Source organism: Salvelinus fontinalis, chromosome 23 (genome assembly GCF_029448725.1).
Source record: "Salvelinus fontinalis isolate EN_2023a chromosome 23, ASM2944872v1, whole genome shotgun sequence".
In the NCBI taxonomy this organism is placed as follows: Eukaryota; Metazoa; Chordata; class Actinopteri; order Salmoniformes; family Salmonidae; genus Salvelinus; species Salvelinus fontinalis.
The window spans coordinates 9,408,235-9,428,527 of record NC_074687.1 but is presented as its reverse complement, the minus strand read 5'-3'; the positions used below and the strand labels follow the sequence as shown (position 1 = coordinate 9,428,527).

The window sequence follows — 20,293 nt, the reverse complement described above, 5'->3', positions numbered from 1 at the left end:
GTTGGCGGCTCTGGCAGATCCTGTCTGGTTGGCGGCTCTGGCAGATCCTGTCTGGTTGGCGGCTCTGGCAGATCCTGTCTGGTTGGCGGCTCTGGCAGATCCTGTCTGACGGACGGCTCTAGCGGCTCCTGTCTGGCTGGCGGCTCTAGCGGCTCCTGTCTGGCGGACGGCTCAGTGGGCTCATGGCAGACGGGCGGCTTTGCAGGCTCATGGCAGACGGGCGGCTTTGCAGGCTCATTGCAGACGGATGGCTCAGATGGCGCTGGGGAGACGGATGGCTCAGATGGCGCTGGGGAGACGGATGGCTCAGATGGCGCTGGGGAGACGGGCAGTTCAGTCATTGCTGTGCAGACGGCAGACTCCTGCCGGCTGAGGCGCACTGTAGGCCTGGTGCGTGGTGCCGGGACTGGTGGCACCGGGCTGGGGACACGCATCTCAGGGCTAGTGCGGGGAGCAGGAACAGGGCATACTGGACCCTGGGGACGCACATTAGGCCTAGTGCGTGGGGCCGGAACTGGTGGTACCGGACTGGGGACACGCATCTCAGGGCTAATGCGGGGAGCAGCAACAGGATGCACAGGACTCTGGAGACGCACAAGAGGCTTAGTGCGTGGTGCCGGAATTGGTGATACCGGGCTGGAGACACGCACCATAGGACGAGTGCGTGGAGGAGGAACAGGGCTCTGGAGACACACTGGAAGCCTGTTACGTGGTGTAGGCACTGGTGGCACTGAACTGGGGCGGGGAGGTGGCGCCGGAAATACCGGACCGTGCAGGCGTATTGGCTCCCTTGAGCATTGAGCCTGACCAACCTTACCTGGTTGAATGCTCCCCGTTGCCCGACCAGTGCGGGGAGGTGGAATAACCCGCACCGGGCTATGTAGGCGAACCGGGGACACCATGCGTAAGGCTGGTGCCATGTAAACCGGCCCGAGGAGACGCACTGGTGGCCAGATATGTAGGGCCGGCTTCATGACATCCGGCTCAATACTCAATCTAGCCCTGCCAGTGCGGGGAGGTGGAATAACCCGCACCGGGCTATGCACACGTACAGGAGACACCGTGCGCTCTACTGCGTAACACGGTGTCTGCCCGTACTCTCGCTCTCCACGGTAATTACAGGGAGTAGGCGCAGGTTTCCTACCTGACTTCGCCACTCTCCCTTTAAGCCCCCCCCAAAGAAATTTTTTGGGTTTTCCCACAGGCTTCCTACCGCTTCGTCGTGCTGCCTCCATTCGCCGGTATCCCTCCTCGCACTGCGCCAGAGAATCCCAGGCGGGCTCCGGCACTCTCCCTGGGTTGATCGCCCACCTGTCGATCTCCTCCCACGTAGTGTAGCCCAGATCCTTTGTAGGTTCCTTTTCCTGTCTCCGAGCTAGCTCCTCATATCGCCGCCTCTCTGCTTTCGCTGCCTCCAGCTCAGCTTTGGGGCGGTTATATTCTCCTGGTACCTCCCGGTCTAAAATTTCCTCCCATGTCCATGAATCCTTGTATTTCTCCTGTTGCCGCTGGTCATGCCGCTTGGTCCTATGGTGGGTAATTCTGTCACGATCGTGTGGCGGATTAACGGACCAAAATGCAGCTCTTGGAAAATAAGCCATCTTCTTTTATTAAACAACACGAAGATGAACACGACACAAAAACACTTTAACAAAACAACAAAACGACCGTGAAGCTACAAACGTTGTGCACAAACTTACAGGCTACTAACGTTCTTACATAGACAATTACCCACAATCAATGAGAGCCTATGGCTACCCTAAATAAGGCTCCCAATCAGAGACAACCGAAATCAGCTGTCTCTAATTGGGAACTCATTCAGGTAACCATAGACTCTCCTAGATAACTAACCAACATAGACAACTCTAGACATATACACTCAACACAAAACCATCTACTACACCCCATAACCCCTTTACCAAATAAACACCCAAAACCAACAAAACATAAACATTCCCCATGTCACACCCTGACCTAATTAAAATAATAAAGAAAACAAAGAATAATAAGGCCAGGGCGTGACAGCCCACTTTTGCTAAAATAGAAAATATAGGCTACTGATGGTGCCTTGAATACCGGTTTCTTTCATTTAATGTTCATGTTATGGGGATTTTTATATAAAGGAAATTTGTCTTTTGTGTCTGTTGAAAATTAAAGATTACTGACAGAGCCATAAGAAAATATTGCTTTATTTATCTGATCATATTGGAATATATTTGTTAGGTTTTCAGTAGGTTCAATTAGGTTCACTAGACTATATGCGTCATTTAAAATTTTTTTCAATGAACATTCGAACAGTCCGGCCCTCGGCTTGTAGCTAAATTTTTTATTTGGCCCTCCGTCCATTTGACTTTGACACCCCTGCTCCATGCAGATCTCCTCTAGAGCAGTGATGTTTTGGGGCTGTTGCTGGGCACTTTCAACTCCCTCCAAAGATTTTCTATGGGGTTGAGATCTGGAGACTGGCTAGGCCACTCCAGGACCTTGAAATGCTTCTTACGAAATGCTATGTATTATGGTATGTGATGTGATGCTATGTGTTATGGTATGGTATGTGATGTGATTCTATGTGTTATGGTATGGTATGTGATGTTATGGGTTCTCCTTGCAGATCTTAGTTGCGGCTAGCCCAGAGGTGAACAGTAGCCAGCAGCACCTCCACCTGAATGTCTACCACGATATAGGAGTCACCAGGAACAAGATTGTGACAGCCCAGTTCGAGTGCTACCAGAAAATCATGAAGGATAACGACCACAACAAAATAGGTAAAAACACAACAGAAATGACCTGCTTTCAGGCACCTCTGGCATAGTTGGTCATGGTGAATTATTATGTGTGCGTGGGGAGGGGGGGGGGGGGGGGGTTGAGCATCAGAAAGTTGTCTTTTAGCAAAATTAGGTTGCTACATACTGTACATAAAAAAATAAAATTGCCTAACGCCCAAAAAAATCATGGTTGTTGGCTACATCTTCAGCCCATTGGGTACGATGACTTGATTACTGAGTGCTTGTGCTCAAGCATGAGTTTGAATCCTAACTGGGATCGATTCATGTTGCATAAGCCCTCGAGTTGAGCACCTGATGTCCAACGAGGAACTCTTTGATAGGGAGAAGAATGAAAAAAGAAATCTGTTTTGTGTAGTCAATGACTAAGGTCTGATAATCCCACCAGTCTATTAGTATCCAGACCATTAACATTAACCAGTCTGCAGGTGAGGAGACATTGCATCTTAAGCCAGCCTGAGGTACTGAGGGACTGAGGGACTGAGAGGAATGCCAATATATCATTGTTGCTGTGGTGTAATTTACACAAGGTGCTGTAAACCTCTCATTTGGATGGTAATCCACTAGCGTTGTGTCTGATTAGCATTGCAGTCACACCGACAATCAGCTAGGAGGTGTTCGCTTGGCGTCTTGGCTAATTAGAAATCCTACCACACAGAAAGGTGTGGCTCTAGGGTGTCTGTCTGAGAGTGGTGGTTGTAAGTGCGTGAGGAGAGGTAAGGAATAGTGAGGAGGGGGAGCAGCAGAAGGCTAGGCTTCAGGAGAGAGAGGGAGCATCTGACAGAACAGATGGAAATTGTTAACTATGTTCAGTCATACTTAATGTTAGGGAACGCTACAGGTGCAATACCACAGCTTTTTAAAGACTAAACATAATCCTGATTTATCTGACCAAAACATTTGCAGATATTTGGAAAAGTGCATTTGCTACCTTTCTCTTCTTCTAATTTATATTTATATATATTTTAAATTAAACTAGGCAAGTCACTTAAAGACAAATTCTTATTTACAATGACGGCCTACACCGGCTAAACCCGGGCGACGCTGAGCCAGTTGTGCGCCGCCCTACGGGACTGCCGATCACAGCCGGTTGTGATACAGCCTGGATTCAAACCAGGGTCTGTAGTGATGCTTCAAGCACTGAGATGCAGTGCCTTAGACCGCTGTGCCACTCGTTAGCCAAATAATGCTTTTAACTGTTGTGTTGTACAGTATTTAATAATGTGTCTGTGTGGGTGGTTGCCAAGGTAGGACACATCTCCGTCAGTAGAAATGTTTTCCAAAATAACTTTCCCCTTCAAAAACATCTTCTAGCTCTTCAGTTATGTCAAGCATTATTGTCAACACATGCCAGAGGATAGTCAATTTCAATCCAAAGCTTTAAAACACACATCCCACCCCAAGATGAAAGAGATGCAAAGTACATAGTGAGAGAGGCAGGGGTAGAAACACATCCTGGCTGATATTTAACACAGTGAGAGAGACAGGGGTAGAAACACATCCTGGCTGATATTTAACACAGTGAGAGAGGCAGGGGTAGAAACACATCCTGGCTGATATTTAACACAGTGAGAGAGACAGGGGTAGAAACACATCCTGGCTGATATTTAACACAGTGAGAGAGGTAGGGGTAGAAACACATCCTGGCTGATATTTAACACAGTGAGATAGACAGGGGTAGAAACACATCCTGGCTGATATTTAACACAGTGAGAGAGGCAGGGGTAGAAATACATCCTGGCTGATATTTAACACAGTGAGAGAGGCAGGGGTAGAAACACATCCTGGCTGATATTTAACACAGTGAGAGAGGCAGGGGTAGAAACACATCCTGGCTGATATTTAACACAGTGAGAGAGGCAGGGGTAGAAACACATCCTGGCTGATATTTAACACAGTGAGAGAGACAGGGGTAGAAACACACCCTGGCTGATATTTAACATAGTGAGAGAGCAGGGGTAGAAACACATCCTGGCTGATATTTAACACAGTGAGAGAGGCAGGGGTAGAAACACATCCTGGCTGATATTTAACATAGTGAGAGAGGCAGGGGTAGAAACACATCCTGGCTGATATTTAACACAGTGAGAGAGACAGGTGTAGAAACACATCCTGGCTGATATTTAACACAGTGAGAGAGGCAGGGGTAGAAACACATCCTGGCTGATATTTAACACAGTGAGAGAGGCAGGGGTAGAAACACATCCTGGCTGATATTTAACACAGTGAGATAGACAGGGGTAGAAACACATCCTGGCTGATATTTAACACAGTGAGAGAGGCAGGGGTAGAAACACATCCTGGCTGATATTTAACACAGTGAGAGAGGCAGGGGTAGAAACACATCCTGGCTGATATTTAACACAGTGAGAGAGGCAGGGGTAGAAACACATCCTGGCTGATATTTAACACAGTGAGAGAGGCAGGGGTAGAAACAAATCCTGACTGATATTTAACATAGTGAGAGAGGCAGGGGTAGAAACACATCCTGGCTGATATTTAACACAGTGAGAGAGACAGGGGTAGAAACACATCCTGGCTGATATTTAACACAGTGAGAGAGGCAGGGGTAGAAACACATCCTGGCTGATATTTAACACAGTGAGAGAGACAGGGATAGAAACACATCCTGGCTGATATTTAACACAGTGAGAGAGGCAGGGGTAGAAACACATCCTGGCTGATATTTAACACAGTGAGAGAGGCAGGGGTAGAAACACATCCTGGCTGATATTTAACACAGTGAGAGAGGCAGGGGTAGAAACACATCCTGGCTGATATTTAACACAGTGAGAGAGGCAGGGGTAGAAACACATCCTGGCTGATATTTAACACAGTGAGAGAGGCAGGGGTAGAAACAAATCCTGACTGATATTTAACATAGTGAGAGAGGCAGGGGTAGAAACACATCCTGGCTGATATTTAACACAGTGAGAGAGGCAGGGGTAGAAACACATCCTGGCTGATATTTAACACAGTGAGAGAGGCAGGGGTAGAAACACATCCTGGCTGATATTTAACACAGTGAGAGAGGCAGGGGTAGAAACACATCCTGGCTGATATTTAACACAGTGAGAGAGGCAGGGGTAGAAACACATCCTGGCTGATATTTAACACAGTGAGAGAGGCAGGGGTAGAAACACATCCTGGCTGATATTTAACACAGTGAGAGAGGCAGGGGTAGAAACACATCCTGGCTGATATTTAACATTTTTTCCCTAAAATTGATGTTATGGTGGATGGAAGACAGAGTCAGGAAACAGTCATATGGGATGTAGGATGTTTCAAGATCTGGGTTTTCTACAGTAATGTCTCATTTCCACCATACAATTAGGAGCATTGGCAGAATCCTAATCTATTTAACCTGATTTGTAGGCAAGAATAAATAAAGACGTTAGTGTCAGCAACACACTATATATCAGCAGGTGTCTCTAATAACTACTGAGTGTGGTGTCAACAAACAACATGTTTACTTATATCACATATGGATTTCAACTGCGTATTGATTGACGTGACCTGTTGATTCTTGTCCTCTCAGTGACCTCTCAGTGCTCCTGCTTTATGTGAACACGTGCTTTATTTGAACTCTGATTGTTTCTATGCTGCAGGGCCAGTGTGTAACCGGACCTGGGATGGGTGGCTGTGCTGGGACGACACAGAGGCAGGCTTCACTTCAGAGCAGCACTGCCCTGACTACTTCCAGGACTTTGACCCCTCAGGTGAGCCCCTCGAAAGCCCACCAAGTGCCCACCAACATGGGCTAAAGTTCCTGGAGAGTGGGGACCCACCTTTTATGCAGGTTTTCATTTCAGCCTGCAACTCCCATAAAAACTGCTGAATTAAATGTAGAAAATGTAACTTTGAATCATTCCAGCTATTTCACGTGTTATGTTCTGTCTTGGAATAATTCTAAAATAGCAGATTCAAGGTGTTCTAATTCATTGGTTCCCTCGAACCAAGCAGATATAAATAAAGCACAGGGTTTTGTTCTAGCCCAGCACTAAGACAGCTGTTTCAAATAATCCTAGTCATATTCATCAGTCGGGAACAGGACCAGTTTCATCTGGTGTATTAGTGCTAGGCTGGAATAAAAGCCTGCACGTCATGTGGCTCTCCAGGACTGGAGTTCTACACCCCTAGTCTAATGGGGTGATATCATTGGAAGTGAAATCCAACACACAGTGGATCCTCCAGGATCAACATTGAGAAACACTGGGTTTGAGGCAGACACAGCGATCCTTCCTCCTTCCGGGCTAGTTTGGCCATTTTGAGGGGTAGTCCCATCCTTTTTTATCAAATTCCTTTCTTTTTTCATTTTTTCATTTCCTTTTTATTTAATACAAGTACCAGAGGCTTCAGAAACTATGTTACTTTAAAAGCACTTGCAAATTATATTACTGAGAGGAAAAATGACATTTTCTGAAAAAGTACCTGTTTTGAAGATTAACTTCAGAGCTCTGCATTTTGAAGCCTGTATCTGATGTGGTTAGAGTTTCATCTCCTACATTTTGATGTAATGCTCTACAGAAATGGTGACAAAAATCTGCAGTGAGAACGGACACTGGTTTCTGCATCCCGACAGCAACCGAACGTGGACTAACTACACACGATGCAACGAGCACACTAGCGAAGGCAGAATGGTACGTCACTGTCTGAAACATTTTTATTCACCTTCTCAATTACACAATATTTTGTCAAAAGAATATCAAATGGATGTTCTAGTAATTCAAAAACAATTGCTTGCTGCATGCGAGGAATGTTATTTTGCCCTCCTACAGAAACTTGCAGATTGTTATTTTGATTAAATGGACATAAAGCATTTGAAAAAAACATGTGGAGATAGTATTTGACTAAGGCTTTGAGCTCTCTGCTCTGTGATTATCAGGGCTATTTGACTATAACTAACAAGGGCATTTTATACTGATTATTGAGTGCATTATGTAGTGAAATAGGGTGTTAGCCAGGCTAACACATGCTAGGATAATATGAGGCTTATCGTGTCTGCTCTCTTCCAGACTGCCATGAATTTATTCTACTTGGCTCTCATTGGCCACGGCTTGTCACTGATATCCCTATTCATTTCCCTGGGAATATTTTTCAATTTCAAGTGAGTATAAATTAACCAAACAATTTAAATAATGAAATACTCAAAGGCTTTGTTCCTCAGTGTGTTTTTATTCACAGATAGCTGATACAAAGAACTTTTCCCTTGTGTTTCTGTTTTTAACTCCACAATGACAACGTCTACTCCTTTCCCCTTTCGTGTAGGAGTTTAAGTTGCCAAAGGGTCACTCTCCACAAAAACCTCTTCTTCTCCTTTGTATTGAACTCGGTCATCACCATCATCTGGTTGACCGCTGTGGCGAATAACCAGGAGCTGGTACAAAGAAACCCTGTGAGTTTATGGATCGTTGGAGGGATGGGTGGATGGATGGATGGATGGATGGGTGGGTGGTAGGTAGGTAGGTAGGTAGGCAGGTAGGTAGGTAGGTAGGTAGGTAGGTAGGTAGGTAGGTGGTAGATAACGTGTTTGTATATAAATATAAATAATTGTATATCTATATTATGCTATGTAATTTATATCATACAGCCACACACCAATGTAACGGTAGGACACACACTGCTAATTTGCTGCTGCATTTATAGATATTCAATTCGATATTTAGCCCAGAAAAACTACATGACGTAGATCCAAATTAATAGTACTTATTTTTGCGTTAGCTAGGTAGCGTTAGCTAGGTAGCGTTAGCTAGGTAGCGTTAGCTAGCGCCAGTCAAAACTCTGCTATTTTTTATACTGTATCTTGTTCTCCATCTTCTTTTTAAATCGTAACCCAGTGTGTTTTCAGCAGTTTTATTTCCATGACTAATTTTCTCATGCTCTCGCTTGTCTCTCTGTGGCAGACTTTATGAGCAATATGTTAGGAACATCAAATCACAATAAAATCACAGTATCGAATCGCAATACATATAGAATAGTGAGAATCGCAATAGATATGGTATCGGCATCTAAAGATGTTGATGATGTCGTATATTGTGAGGCCAGCCCTAAATTTCACCCCATGTTCTTCTTTCTAGACAAGCTGTAAAGTGTCCGTGTTCATCCATCTTTATCTGTTTGGCTGCAACTACTTCTGGATGCTCTGTGAAGGGATATACCTGCACACCCTTATCGTTGTTGCCGTGTTCGCTGAGAAACAGCACTTGATGTGGTACTATCTCCTCGGATGGGGTAGGTTTTTGGGGGATGTGGTACTATCTCCTCAGCTGGGGTAGGTTTTTGGGGGATGTGGTACTATCTCCACGGGTGGGGTAGATTTTGGGGATAACATCATATCCCTTATAGGATATGAAGTTTGATGTTATTTCATGGAAGTAGCATTGTTTGTCACCAACAAAGGATGTCTGTTGTTGTTTTTCAGGCTTTCCTCTAATTCCAGCATCTATACATGCGATCGCTCGCAGTTACTACTACAATGACAAGTGAGTTACTTTCAACGCTTTTTCCCTTAATTGTTTTCATTGAATTGATCATTCCTCAAACTACAAGCTATCCATACAGCATAATGCCTATTTCTTGTCATTAGTTTCTATGACAGCTACCAGTATTCCCTACCCTGTATCGATTGCCTTCTAGTGCTTTCAATTACATTTTTTATTAATATTTTTCCTGTAAGCATCTCCTTTTAAATGGAATTTCAACAATAAAAGAAGGTGGCAGACCCTGAATGGCTGATTCGTCTCTCTCCCTCCTACAGTTGTTGGATAAGCTCCAACACTTCACTCCTCTACATAATCCATGGGCCCATCTGCGCTGCTCTGTTGGTAAGTCTGTAATACAGTTAGGTTGATGCATTTTAAAAACTATATTCTGGCGACTGTTGAGGGCAATCTTGAATAAAAAGAGGTTGCAGTGTACCAGAATTTTGTTTTAATTTTAAAGGGATAGTTCAGTGAAATTACATATTTAGTTTCCTTACCTTGAAAGCAGCCTATGGACAAGGAGAGACTGAAATTCACAGTTTAGTTTTGTTAAATTGGCCAAGTAATATCTACGTAAATAATTTCACAGAACTATCCCTTTAATTTAAATCAAATCAAATCAAATCACATTTTATTTGTCACATACACATGGTTAGCAGATGTTAATGCGACTGTAGTGAAACGCTTGTGCTAGTTCCGACAATGCAGTAATAACAGAAAGCCAAGTCAACAAACAGATCACTGACCATCTCGAATCCCACCGTACCCTCTCCGCTGTGCAATCCGGTTTCCGAGCCGGTCACGGGTGCACCTCAGCCACGCTCAAGGTACTAAACGATGTCATAACCGCCATCGATAAAAGACATTACTGTGCAGCCGTCTTCATCGACCTGGCCAAGGCTTTCGACTCTGTCAATCACCATATTCTTATCGGCAGACTCAGTAGCCTCGGTTTTTCTAATGACTGCCTTGCCTGGTTCACCAACTACTTTGCAGACAGAGTTCAGTGTGTCAAATCGGAGGGCATGTTGTCCGGTCCTCTGGCAGTCTCTATGGGGGTACCACAGGGTTCAATTCTCGGGCCGACTCTTTTCTCTGTATACATCAATGATGTTGCTCTTGCTGCGGGCGATTCCCTGATCCACCTCTATGCAGACGACACCATTCTGTACACTTCCGGCCCTTCCTTGGACACTGTGCTATCTAACCTCCAAACGAGCTTCAATGCCATACAACACTCCTTCCGTGGCCTCCAACTGCTCTTAAACGCTAGTAAAACCAAATGCATGCTTTTTAACCGTTCGCTTCCTGCACCCGCACGCCCGACTAGCATCACCACCCTGGACGGTTCCAACCTAGAATATGTGGACATCTATAAGTACCTAGGTGTCTGGCTAGACTGCAAACTCTCCTTCCAGACTCATATCAAACATCTCCAATCCAAAATCAAATCTAGAGTCGGCTTTCTATTCCGCAACAAAGCCTCCTTCACTCACGCCGCCAAACTTACCCTAGTAAAACTGACTATCCTACCGATCCTCGACTTTGGCGATGTCATCTACAAAATAGCTTCCAATACTCTACTCAGCAAACTGGATGCAGTCTATCACAGTGCCATCCGTTTTGTTACTAAAGCACCTTATACGACCCACCACTGCGACCTGTATGCCCTAGTCGGCTGGCCCTCGCTACATGTTCGTCGTCAGACCCACTGGCTCCAGGTCATCTACAAGGCTATGCTAGGTAAAGTGCCGCCTTATCTCAGTTCACTGGTCACGATGGCTACACCCACCCGTAGCACGCGCTCCAGCAGGTGTATCTCACTGATCATCCCTAAAGCCAAAACCTCATTTGGACGCCTTTCCTTCCAGTTCTCTGCTGCCTGCGACTGGAACGAATTGCAAAAATCTCTGAAGTTGGAGACTTTTATCTCCCTCAACAATTTTAAAAATCTGCTATCCGAGCAGCTAACCGATCGCTGCAGCTGTACATAGTCCATCTGTGAACTACCCACCCAATTTACCTACCTCACCCCCCATACTGCTTTTATTTATTTACTTTCCTTCTCTTTTGCACACCAGTATCTCTTCTTGCACATGATCATCTGATGATTTATCACTCCAGTGTTAATCTGCTAAATTGTAATTACTCGATTTATTGCCTACCTCATGCCTTTTGCACACATTGTATATAGATTCTCTTTTTTCTACCATGTTATTGACTTGTTTATTGTTTACTAAATGTGTAACTCTGTGTTGTTGTCTGTTCACACTGCTGTGCTTTATCTTGGCCAGGTCGCAGTTGCAAATGAGAACTTGTTCTCAACTAGCCTACCTGGTTAAATAAAGGTGAAATAAAAATAAAATAAAAAATAACCAACGAGTAATCTAACCTAACAATTCCACAACTACTACCTTATACCCATAAGTGTAAAGGGATAAAGAATATGTACATAAAGATATATGAATGAGTGATGGTACCGAACGGCATAGGCAAGATGCAGTCGATGGTATCGAGTACAGTATATAAATATGAGATGAGTAATGTAAGGTATGTAAACATATAAAAGTGACATTGTTTAAAGTGGCTAGTGATACATGTATTACATAAAGATGGCAAGATGCAGTAGATAGTATAGAGTACAGTATATACATATGAGATGAGTAATGTAGGGTATGTAACATTATATTAAGTGGCATTGTTTAAAGTGGCTAGTGATACATTTTTTACATACATTTTTCCATTATTAAAGTGGCTGGAGTTGAGTCAGTATGTTGGCAGCAGCCACTCAATGTTAGTGGTGGCTGTTTAACAGTCTGATGGCCTTGAGATAGAAGCTGTTTTTCAGTCTCCCGGTCCCTGCTTTGATGCACCTGTACTGACCTCGCCTTCTGGATGATGTCCTTGATGATCTTTATGGCTCTTCCTGTGACATCGGGTGGTGTAGGTGTCCTGGAGGGCAGGTAGATTGCCCCTGGTGATGCGTTGTGCAGACCTCACTACCCTCTGGAGAGCCTTACGGTTGTGGGCGGAGCAGTTGCCGTACAAGGCGGTGATACAGTCCGACAGGATGCTCTCGATTGTGCATCTGTAGAAGTTTGTGAGTGCTTTTGGTGACAAGCCAAATTTCTTCAGCCTCCTGAGGTTGAAGAGGCGCTGCTGCGCCTTCTTCACCACGCTGTCTGTGTGGGTGGACCTATTTATTTTGTCCGTGATGTGTACGCCGAGGAACTTAAAACTTACTACCCTCTCCACTACTGTCCCGTCGATGTGGATAGGGGGGTGCTCCCTCTGCTGTTTCCTGAAGTCTACGATCATCTCCTTTGTTTTGTTGACATTGAGTGTGAGGTTATTTTCCTGACACCACACTCCAAGGGCCCTCACCTCCTCCCTGTAGGCCATCTCGTCTTTGTTGGTAATCAAGCCTACCACTCTAGTGTCGTCTGCAAACTTGATGATTGAGTTGGAGGCGTGCATGGCCAGGCAGTCGTGGGTGAACAGAGAGTACAGGAGAGGGCTCAGAACACACCCTTCTGGGGCCCCAGTGTTGAGGATCAGCGGGGTGAAGATGTAGTTACCTACCCTCACCACCTGGGGGCGGCCCGTCAGGAAGTCCAGTACCCAGTTGCAGAGGGCGGGGTCGAGACCCAGGGTCTCGAGCTTGATGACGAGTTTGGAGGGTACTATGGTGTTAAATGCTGAGCTGTAGTCGATGAACAGCATTCTCAAATAGGTATTCCTCTTGTCCAGATGGGTTAGGGCAGTGTGCAGTGTGGTTGCGATTGCGTCGTCTGTGGACCTATTGGGGCGGTAAGCAAATTAGAGTGGGTGTAAGGTGTCAGGTTGCGGTGATATGGTCCTTGACTAGTCTCTCAAAGCACTTCATGCTGACGGAAGGGAGTGCTACGGGGCGGTAGTTGTTTAGCTCAGTTGCCTTAGCTTTCTTGGGAACAGGAACAATGGTGGCCCTCTTGAAGCATGTGGGAACAACAGACTGGGATAAGGATTGATTGAATATGTCTATAAACACACCAGCCAGCTGGTCTGCGCATGCTCTGAGGACGCGGCTGGGGATGCTGTCTGGGCTTGCAGTCTTGCGAGGGTTAAAACGTTTAAATGTTTTACTCACGTCGGCTGCAGTGAAGGAGAGTCTGCAGGTTTTGGTAGCGGGCCATGTCAGTGGCACTGTATTGTCCTCAAAGCGAGCAAAAAGTTGTTTAGTCTGTCTGGGAGGAAGACATCCTGGTCCGCGACGGGCCTGGTTTTCTTTTTGTAATCCATGATTGACTGTAGACCCTTCCACATACCTCTTGTGTCTGAGCCGTTGAATTGCGACTCTGCTTTGTCTCTATACTGATGCTTAGGTTGTTTGATTGCCTTGCTGAGGGAATAGCTACACTGTTTGTATTCGGTCATGTTTCCGGTCACCTTGCCCTGGTTAAAAGCAGTGGTTCGCGCTTTCAGTTTCGCGTGAATGCTGCCATCAATCCACGGTTTCTGGTTTGGGAATGTTTTAATAGTTGCTGTGGGTACGACATCACCGATGCACTTGCTAAAGAACTCGCGCACCGAATCAGCGTATTCGTGAATGTTGTTGTTTGACGCAATGCGGAACATATCCCAATCCACGTGATCGAAGCAATCTTAAAGCGTGGAATCAGATTGGTCGGACCAGCGCTGAACAGACCTGAGTGCGGGAGCTTCCTGTTTTAGTCTCTGTCTATAGGCAGGGAGCAACGAAATGGAGTCGTGGTCAGCTTTTCCGAAAGCAGGGTGGGGGAGGGCCTTATATGCGTCGCGGAAGTTAGAATAACAATGATCTAGGGTTTTACCAGCCCTGGTAGCACAATGGATATGCTGATAGAATTTAGGGAGTCTAGTTTTCAGATTAGCCTTGTTAAAATCCCCAGCAACAATGAATGCAGCCTCAGGATATGTGGTTTCTAGTTTACATAGAGTCAAATAAAGTTCGCTCAGGGCCATCGATGTGTCTGCTTGGGGGGGAATATATACGGCTGTGATTATAATCGAAGATAATTCCCATGGTAGATAATGCGGTCGATATTTGATTGTGAGGAATTCTAAGTCAGGCGAACAGAAGGACTTGAGTACCTGTATGTTATTATGATCACACCACGTCTCGTTAATCATAAGGCATACCATCCCCTCTTCTTACCAGAAAGATGCTTGTTTCTGTCGGTGCGATGCGTGAAGAAACCAGGTGGCTGTACCGACTCCGATAGCGTGTCTCGAGTGAGCCATGTTTCCATGAAGCAAAGAACGTTACAGTCTCTTATGTCTCTCTGGAATGCTACCCTTGCTCGGATTTCATCAACCTTGTTGTCAAGAGACTGGACATTGGCGAGTAGTATGCTAGGGAGTGGTGCGCGATGTGCCCGTCTCCGGAGCTTGATCAGAAGAGCGCTTTGTCTGCCCCTTTTACGGCGACGTTGTTTTGGTTCACCGGCTGGGATCCGATCCATTGTCCTGGGTGGTTGGCAAAACACAGGATCTGCTTTGGGAAAGTCGTATTCCTGGTCGTAATGATGGTGAGTTGACGTTGCTCTTATATCCAGTAGTTCTTTTTTCCCTGCAGTTTGGCCTCAACGGTTGGTCCCTCTGTGGACTGACCCGCCCATGAGTCATTTGGCAGAACAACATGTCACTGGTCACCCTTCAAAGGAAACCAGCAAATTATTATCTGAGGGTCCAATCTGGTACACAGCTGGATTGTCTTATCAGATGTGCTGATGTTTCTATATTTTGAGGACTTCTGCATAATGTGCTACCTTGTCGTGCTGCTACTCCAGTTTCAACTGTTCTGCCTTCAGCTATGGAACACTGAGCTGTTCGCCCGACGTGCTTCCTTGCCCCGGACCTGCTGTTTTCGACCCTCTCTCTCCCCCCCCTCTCTCTCTCTCTCTACCGCACCTGCTGTCTCGACCTCTGAATGCTCAGCTATGAAAAGCCAACTAACATTTACTCCTGAGGTGCTGACCTGTTGCACCCTCTACAACCACTGTTATTATTATTTGACCCTGCTGGTCATCTATGAACATCTTGAAGAACGATCATGCCTTAATAATTTCCATGTACTCTTATTATCTCTACCCAGCACAGCCAAAAGAGGACTGGCCACCCCTCGGAGCCTGGTTCCTCTCTAGGTTTCTTCCTAGGTTCCTGACTTTCTAGGGAGTTTTTCCTAGTCACAGTGCTTCTACATCTGCATTGCTTTCTGTTTAGGGTTCAAAGCTGGGTTTCTGTAAAAGCACATCTGCTAATGTAAAAATGGCTTAAAAAATACATTTGATTTGATTTTATGTTTTCTCCTTGTTTGGTCAATACGAGAATTGTAATGGTGATTTTGTGAATCCACTCTCGACATCAGTGATTCAGAAACTTAAGAATTACCCATAATTCACAATTTTCCAACATCAAGAAGTGAACACACTGTTGCTAACAGTCCTGAACAGTATTTTTTATATTTTTCCTGTATGGTGATTGCGGGTCCTTTGGATAAGCATGTCCTCTATACTGCTAATATTATTCTGACTAATTTGTCAGTTTTCTCTCTCCTTCTCTTTTAAGGTGAACCTGTTCTTCCTGTTGAACATTGTGCGTGTCCTGATCACCAAGTTGAAGGTGACCCACCAGGCTGAGTCCAGCCTCTACATGAAGGCCGTGCGCGCCACCCTGATTCTTGTGCCTCTCCTGGGCATCCAGTACGTCCTGTTGCCCTACAAACCAGAGGAACGGGTCTCCTCTGAGATCTACGACTACATCATGCACATCTTAATGCATTATCAGGTAAGACTATCTATTCTCTACTAGTTACCCCAGCTCAGTGAAATGATACATTTCTAGGTTTACAGTAATATATCTTACATCTTTCCAACCGATGTTAGAATCAATTTCTATGTAAAATGCCTTCAGAAAGTATTTATAGCCCTTGACTTGTTGTTGTTAGAGCCTGAATTCAAAAGTGATTAAATATATACACTATATATACACAGGTATGTGGATATCCCTTCAAATTAGTGGATTCAGCTATTTCAGCCACACCCGTTGCTGACAGGTGTATAAAATCGAGCACACAACCATGCAATCTCCATAGACAAACATTGGCAGTAGAATGGCCTTACTGTAGAGCTCAGTGACTCATTGTGGCACCGTCATAGGATGCCACCTTTCCAACAAGTCATTTCTTCAAATATCTTCCCTGCTAGAGCTGCCCCGGTCAACTGTAAGTACTGTTATTGTGAAATGGAAATATCTAGGAGCAACAACGGCTCAGCCGTAACGTGGTAGGCCACACAAGCTCACAGAACGGGACCACCAAGTGCTTAAGCGCGTAGCGTGTAAAAATCATCTGCCCTCGGTTGTAACACTCGCTACCGAGTTCCAAACTGCCTCGGGAAACAATGTCAGCACAAGAACTGTTCGTTGGGAGCTTCATGAAATGAGTTTTCATGGCTGAGCAGCCGCAAACAAGCCTAAGATCACCGTGTGCAATGCCAAGCGTCGGCTGGAGTTGTGTGAAGCTTGCCGCCATTGGACTCCAGAGCAGTGGAAACGCGTTCTCTGGAGTGATCAATCACGTTTCACCATCAGACAGCCCAACGGACGAATCTGGGTTTGGCGGATGCCAGGAGAACGCAACCTGCCCCAATGCATAGTGCCAACTGTAAAGTTTGGTGGAGGAGTAATAATGGTCTGGGACTGTTTTTCATGGTACGGTCTAGGCCCCTTAGTTCCAGTGAAGGGAAATTTTAACGCTACAGCATACAATTACATTCTAGACGATTCTGTGCTTCCAACATTGTGGCAACAGTTTGGGGAAGGCCCTTTCCTGTTTCAGCGTGACAATGCTCCCATGAACAAAGCAAGGTCCATACAGAAATGGTTTGTTGAGATCGGTGTGGAATAACTTAAATGGCCTGCACAGAGCCCTGACCTCAACCCCATCGAACATCTTTAGGATGAATTGGAACGCTGACTGAGAGCCAGGCCTAATCATCCAACATCAGTGCCTGACCTCATTAATGCTCTTGTGACTGAATGGAAGCAAGTCCCCGCAGCAATGTTCCAACATCTAGTGGAAAGCCATACCAGAAGACTAGAGGCTGTTATAGCAGCAAAGGGGGGACCAACTGCATATTAATGCTCATGATTTTGGAATGAGATGTTGGACGACCAGGTGTCCACATACTTTTGGTCGTATAGTGTATATATATTTTTTACCCATCTACACCATAATGAAAAAGTGATTAATTTGCCCCAAACATAACTCTTTGTATTCTGGTTAGTTCATTCCTTTGCCACATTTTTTTCAGTTTTAGTTTACTGCCTTATTACAAACAGGATGCATGTTTTGTAATAGTTTTATTATGTACAGGCTTCCTTCTTTTCACTCTGTCACTCTTGTGGAGTACCTACAATGTTGTCGATCCATCCTCAGTTTCCTCACAGCCATTAAATTCTGTAACTTTTTTAAAGTCATCATTGACCTCATTGAGAAATCCCTGAGCTGTTTTCCTCCTCTCCGGCAACTGAGTTAGGAAGGACGCCTGTATCTTTGCAGTGACTGGTTGTATCGATACACCCTCCAATGTGTAATTAATAACTTCACCATGCTCAAAGGGATATTCAATGTCTGCTTTTTTATTTTGACTTATCTACCAAGAGGTGCACTTCTTTGCGAGGCTTTGGAAAACCTCCATGGTTTTTGTGGTTGAATCTGTGTTTGAAATTCACTGCTCGACTGATGGAACTTTCAGATAATTGTATGTGTGGAGTTGAAAGATGAGATAGTCAATCAAAAATCATGCAGGCACATTTTTACTCCTGAACTTATTTTGTCTTTCTATAACAAACGGGTTGAATATCTATTGACTTAATACGTTTCACTTTTCATTCAGGATGTAATACAACAAAAAGTGGAAAAAGTCCAGGGGTGTGAATACTTTCTGATGGCATTGGATATGTGTGTTGTCCGTAGTCCCTTGGCAGATGTTCTTGTCCAGAGTTATAAGCGCATCAAACACATTAATCTGAAGCCGCCGTCTCTCACTGTGTTCCCTATTATTGGCTTGTGAGTATTTATGAAGACCAGGTCGACGCCTTTCAGCTCCGGCATCTTTATCCCATGGCCTGTGGAAGACTGGCAGGAAGGAAAACATAAGTCACTGTCTGGGAGGGGAGGGTTGAATGCTGCAGCTCATGGTGGGGAGGTGCAGTCGGAGCGTTCTGGGGCCAGGCTGAATCAGCTCAATAAATCATACAACACAACGTCTTTGTCTCTGTCTCTCTCTGTCTCTCTCTCTCTTGCTCTCTCTGTCTCTCTCTCTATCGCTCTCTCTCTCTCTCTCTCTCTTTCGCTCTCTCTCACACTTGTTTTACATGCTCCTCGAAAAGCTGCCAAAATGCATGAAAGTGGCAAAATCAGCATTCTGCCCAATGCCTCAACTGTTTTTTGCTGTTTGAGAACTTGAGACATTCTCCTCGGGAAGTGATGATGCATTTATCACCTGACTGGGCAACACATTTTTTTTTCAGGGGCTGCTGGTGGCCACCATCTTCTGCTTCTTCAACGGAGAGGTACGTTTCTCACGCACTATCATGTCCATCAGGTTTTCTGAAATCCCAGATAAATTATTCTGGGTTGGATGAGAGTTTTGGGACTGTTTCAGGAATTTTGCAACCCTCTCCTCCCCTGTACCTCCTTGTCCTCAGCCCCCTGTGTGTATACGCCGAGGTTAGGACACTTCCTCTTTGCATACCCTCCCCGGGAGTTGACCTGGGGATGTATCTTGGGACGTTGACCTTCCAGAGCATTGCATGGGAGCGTGTTAGAGTTTCTGGAGAGGATTCTCCCAGACTAGAGATCATGAAAGCATTGGCAGGCATCCAGAGACAGTCAAGGGACAGTCCACAGAGTGGTATCAGCAGTGCTGAAGAGGGTTTTGTACCAAAGTAGTAATTTGGGTTTGGATTTGGTTTGCTTGACTCTTTACCTCCTTTGATAGCCATGCTTCACAAAACGCATGGCGAGGACAAGGGTCAATATGGTCCTTGTAAATGACTGGAAGATGGCGAGGCAAATACTGTATGAAGATACATGGAGGGTCTTGCAATTAAGGTTAATTCAGTCTTAGTCATTCATGAAAGTAATTCATTGCTAACTTTATTCATGTATTTTCTGTGTACTGAATCCTATGGTCCACATTGTGTCTTGGCAGGTGCAAGGGGTTCTGAGGAGACATTGGAACCAGTACCGTATGCAGTTCGGGAGCACCTTGACCCACTCGGATGCCATGCGGTCCGCCTCATACACAGCCTCGTCCATCACCGATGTCCAGGGCTGCTACAGCATCGACAGCAACACAGAACATTTGAATGGCAAGGGGGGCTGCCTTGACGTTGAGACCTCCATCTTAAAATCGGAGAACCCGTTTGCCTGAAGAAAGGCTAACTCTGCTGCGTATTTGGGAATGGAGGGGAGGGGAAGGGGGGTGGGAGGGTGCAGCGTGTTTGAGAATGGAGGTTGGGGGGGATGCAGCATGTTTGGAAATGGAGAGGGGCTGCATCTTGTTTGGAAATGGAGGGTTGGGGGAAGAAGGGGGGGGCGCAGCATCTTTGGGAATGTAGGGGAGAGGTGGGTGAAGGGGGGGCTGCAGCGTGTTTGGGAATGAGGGGAGGGGTGGGGGAAGTGGTGGGGGGCTGCAGCATGTTTAGGAATGGAGTTGAGGGAAGGGGGGACTGCAGTTTGTTACTATGGTTACTGGGTTACTGTCACACAGCGAGGTTGGAGAACTGAACTGTCCTCCCGATATTTGCTGCATAAGCACCCCCCTCAAAAAGAAGGGATAAACAATAGAAGCATTATACACACTGAAAAAAAACTACCTTCGATTAACATGTTTAAATGGGCACTTAATCGTTTTATCTGCCTTGTGAGAATCACTATTTTTCATGTATCCATGTTCTGAGATACTGTTCCACTTTTCAGAGGAAGCCAAATGTATATAT

General features: G+C 45.4%; 1 protein-coding gene across 1 annotated transcript in view; it reads left to right on the top strand.

The window, feature by feature from the left end:
- Positions 1–19,783, top strand: part of LOC129820827 (calcitonin gene-related peptide type 1 receptor-like) — a 48,783-nt gene extending 29,000 nt beyond the window's left edge. The window contains exons 3-13 of the mRNA XM_055877827.1: positions 2,612–2,765; positions 6,392–6,502; positions 7,311–7,423; positions 7,799–7,890; positions 8,052–8,178; positions 8,861–9,014; positions 9,205–9,265; positions 9,541–9,607; positions 15,854–16,072; positions 18,821–18,862; positions 19,504–19,783. Coding sequence (XP_055733802.1) covers positions 2,612–2,765; positions 6,392–6,502; positions 7,311–7,423; positions 7,799–7,890; positions 8,052–8,178; positions 8,861–9,014; positions 9,205–9,265; positions 9,541–9,607; positions 15,854–16,072; positions 18,821–18,862; positions 19,504–19,725 — 1,362 coding nt within the window. The 3' untranslated portion in view covers positions 19,726–19,783. The remainder of the gene's footprint in view (positions 1–2,611; positions 2,766–6,391; positions 6,503–7,310; positions 7,424–7,798; positions 7,891–8,051; positions 8,179–8,860; positions 9,015–9,204; positions 9,266–9,540; positions 9,608–15,853; positions 16,073–18,820; positions 18,863–19,503) is intronic.
- Positions 19,784–20,293: the final 510 nt, after the last annotated feature.